This window comes from Glossina fuscipes, unplaced genomic scaffold (genome assembly GCF_014805625.2).
Source record: "Glossina fuscipes isolate IAEA_lab_2018 unplaced genomic scaffold, Yale_Gfus_2 1, whole genome shotgun sequence".
NCBI classification, from domain to species: Eukaryota; Metazoa; Arthropoda; class Insecta; order Diptera; family Glossinidae; genus Glossina; species Glossina fuscipes.
The window spans coordinates 3,064,616-3,067,677 of NW_023998415.1; the positions used below are offsets into that span (position 1 = coordinate 3,064,616).

A 3,062-nucleotide genomic window follows, 5' to 3' on the forward strand; every position below is an offset into this window, starting at 1 on the left:
ATAAGATAGGATGCAGTTAGATCGAGATGTTTCTGGAAATATATTTCAGATGTGCTTATTTTAATTTATCGGCGTAATACGTCAACTTGCAGCATATTATTAAATGCAGGCAGCCCTGTCTAACGTGAATCTTGTTGTGCAGCTTTGTTGGAGATTTCAAATATAACATATAAATATTAAAAACATTCGCTCAAAATATATAATGAAATCATTAAGACATATTCACTTCTGTTAGTAATATGCAGTAAAGTGTTTAAGGGGATGAGTGATTCCGATGATACTGATATTTTATTGCTAATACCGCCTAATTATTATTTAACTACTGCTGAAGAAAGAATAGCACAACAGGAATTGCAAGAAGCTAAGGCGAAACAATACACCAGTTTACAGGAGCTGAACGCTTTAGAGCGTCAATTTAGGTGCAGATTTCGTAGGAATTTATCCAGAGATTTTCAGGCCATGGATCTGGCTAATACCGATCTCGACAGTCTGGCTATGCCACCACCTGCACCTCCACCAACAACAGCTGCTTATCAATTCTTATCGACCAATCGGAAAGCCGAGCTTAACAATATCAATACCCATTTGCATAACATGGAGCACGAAAGAGGAGGTAATTTGGAAAATCCTTCGGATATATCAAGTATATCAACGTGTACTGTTCTTACACAATTCGGCCATAGCAAAGCGAACCGTGACTCTGGTGTAGGTATAATACATTCTACGCCAAAATGTAATAGCTCCGTTGTGGAAGATTTTAAAAGTCAAAATAATAATGCGAATGTATACAAAGATTATCCAGCAGAAGAGGTTCTAATGGATATTGATAAGTTCCTTTCGGGCGAAAGAGCAGATGTGGAGAATCCGTATAATGGACTAAAACCTCAAAATGACGACCTTAGGCAATCACTACAAACGGACCACCTACTAAATCAATCAAAATCTTTGCCTTCTGCCGTAATCCACGAAAGGGTACAGAACTTTAATTGTTCTCAAATGTCCAAAATGAACGATAATTTAATTAGTTTAAGTGAAATTTGGGGTAAAAATGGTCAAGCCACTGCAATAGCTATACCTGCCCAACAGTCTCTAAAAGAAGAACAGTTAAGGCGACAACATTTAGAGAAGATGGTTCGACAATTACAGGCAAGTATACTAGAATATCAACAACGGTTGTCAGTAGCTGTAGAAGTTGATCGAGCCAAGGATAGCGCTTTAAACGACGCGCAAAGGGGAAACCAAAAGTGAGCTTGCACTGATTTCCTTGAAATTGAAAAACATTAAATTTTTTACTCTTCAGTTTAACGCAAGATCTTCAACAAATGCGACAGAATTTGCAAATTGCGGAGCTACAGCGTAAGCAGCACGAAGAGAAAATGGACGGTTTACAGAAAGAGCTGGCACAAGCAGTGAGTTTGGCCACAAAATTTCAAGAAAAAACTGAAAAACTAGAAAATGAATTGACGAATTGTTCTAGGTATGAAAGTTGTTGTTAGGAAAGATTACTTGAAATATATATACGTAATGTAATGTAATTGGCAGAAAAACGAATGAATCTCATGTCCAGTTCAAACAGCAAATTGAGGAGTTGGAAATCAAAATCCATGCTTGTCAACGTTCCGAAGAGCTAGCGATTAACGAATTGCATAAAATAAAGGATAAGTATGCCAAGTCCGAACATTTATATGAAAAAGTACGTTTATACCAAATTTTTGACAATTCAGTCGGTCGATTATAGTTTTCTCTTTTCTTAGACAAAACTGCGTTATGATGAATTGGAAAGAGAAATCTCCACGTTACGGCATCAGAAGGAAGTATTGCAAGATGTACAACAAAAACAAAAGTCACGAGCTGACCTGTTCGAAAATCAAAAGAAATCATTACAAGATGCAGTTAATCGTTTAACTGAAGCGGAAGTAAAAAAATTTAAAAAAAAATACATGTTTGTCGGATCATAAGATTTATTAATGCTTTTATTTAAGGCTTCACTTAAGCGTAAAATGGATTTACAGCAGAAAACATTAAAGTCACATTACCAACAACAATTAGAAACTGTTGTGACACAGAAATTGAGAGAGTTTCAAGAGCAATTAGATAAAACCGAAGATAGTTTAAAAGCCGAGGCCAAAGAACGTGAACGTTTAATAGCCGAGCGCGCAGTTAAGCAATTGGAATTAATTAATGAAAAAAATGAACAGGAGTTGAATTTATTGCAAGAAAAACATCATGAAGAAGTTGAATTGTATCGTATACAGTTGGCTAACGCTTCAAAAAAAATCGACGAACTCGAAATGAAATTGAATTTGTACAAATCAAAAAGAGCTGACATTGCTGAGAAGCTGCACAACGTTATGGAAACGCAGTGGCAAAAGGCTTTAGAAATATTAACATCGCCAACTCAGTCGAAAATGTCTGAATCGGATACAGATTCTCCAGAGAGCAATGATACAAATAGGCCAGTGAATCATGCTTACAATGAATGTACACCGAAATCAAGTAGAAAAGAGAATAATTTAAATGTACAAAATAACAAAGCGCCCACATTATCGCCCATGGACAGATTGCAAGCTTATATTGAATTGGTTGAAATTTTAAAATTCAATTTTTTTTTTTTTTCGCAATAACGATTTAAATACTTTTTTTTTATTGCAGCTTCTTAGCAAATCACCGAGTGACTTTGACAAACTGGACGAAATTCTGGCTTTAACAACAAAAGCCAAACAAGCTAAAGAGAAAATGGAGAAGAATGCTAAACGCCATTGTCATAACAAGCCGCCATGGAAAGCATAATGGGAAAGAGAAGTATTATTATATTTATTATAACAATAATTAAAGTCTTGTATTTAAAGTGCCCTTAAGTTTAAGTTTGATAAGAAATGTTTTTTAATTCATTAGCTGTAATGGTTTTATAAGGTTTTAAATACGATTTTTTTTTTTTTTTTATATATAAGGTTTATAAATAAATGATTTTTATTGCTTAATATTTTCTTTTTTATACATATTTTTGAACGTGTTTTGTTCTTCTTTCATTCAATTTTCATAACATAAAATAATACAATAAT

At 34.3% G+C, this 3,062-nt stretch overlaps 1 protein-coding gene across 1 annotated transcript; it reads left to right on the forward strand.

Moving 5' to 3' along the window:
* Window positions 1–130: 130 nt before the first annotated feature.
* LOC119631377 (centrobin) lies at window positions 131–2,825 on the forward strand. Its single transcript, XM_038023529.1, has 6 exons — window positions 131–1,244; window positions 1,301–1,477; window positions 1,543–1,693; window positions 1,755–1,916; window positions 1,983–2,582; window positions 2,653–2,825. The coding sequence occupies exons 1-6, from the start codon at window positions 262–264 to the stop codon at window positions 2,788–2,790; spliced, it is 2,211 nt and encodes a 736-aa protein (XP_037879457.1). The 5' UTR covers window positions 131–261; the 3' UTR covers window positions 2,791–2,825.
* Window positions 2,826–3,062: the final 237 nt, after the last annotated feature.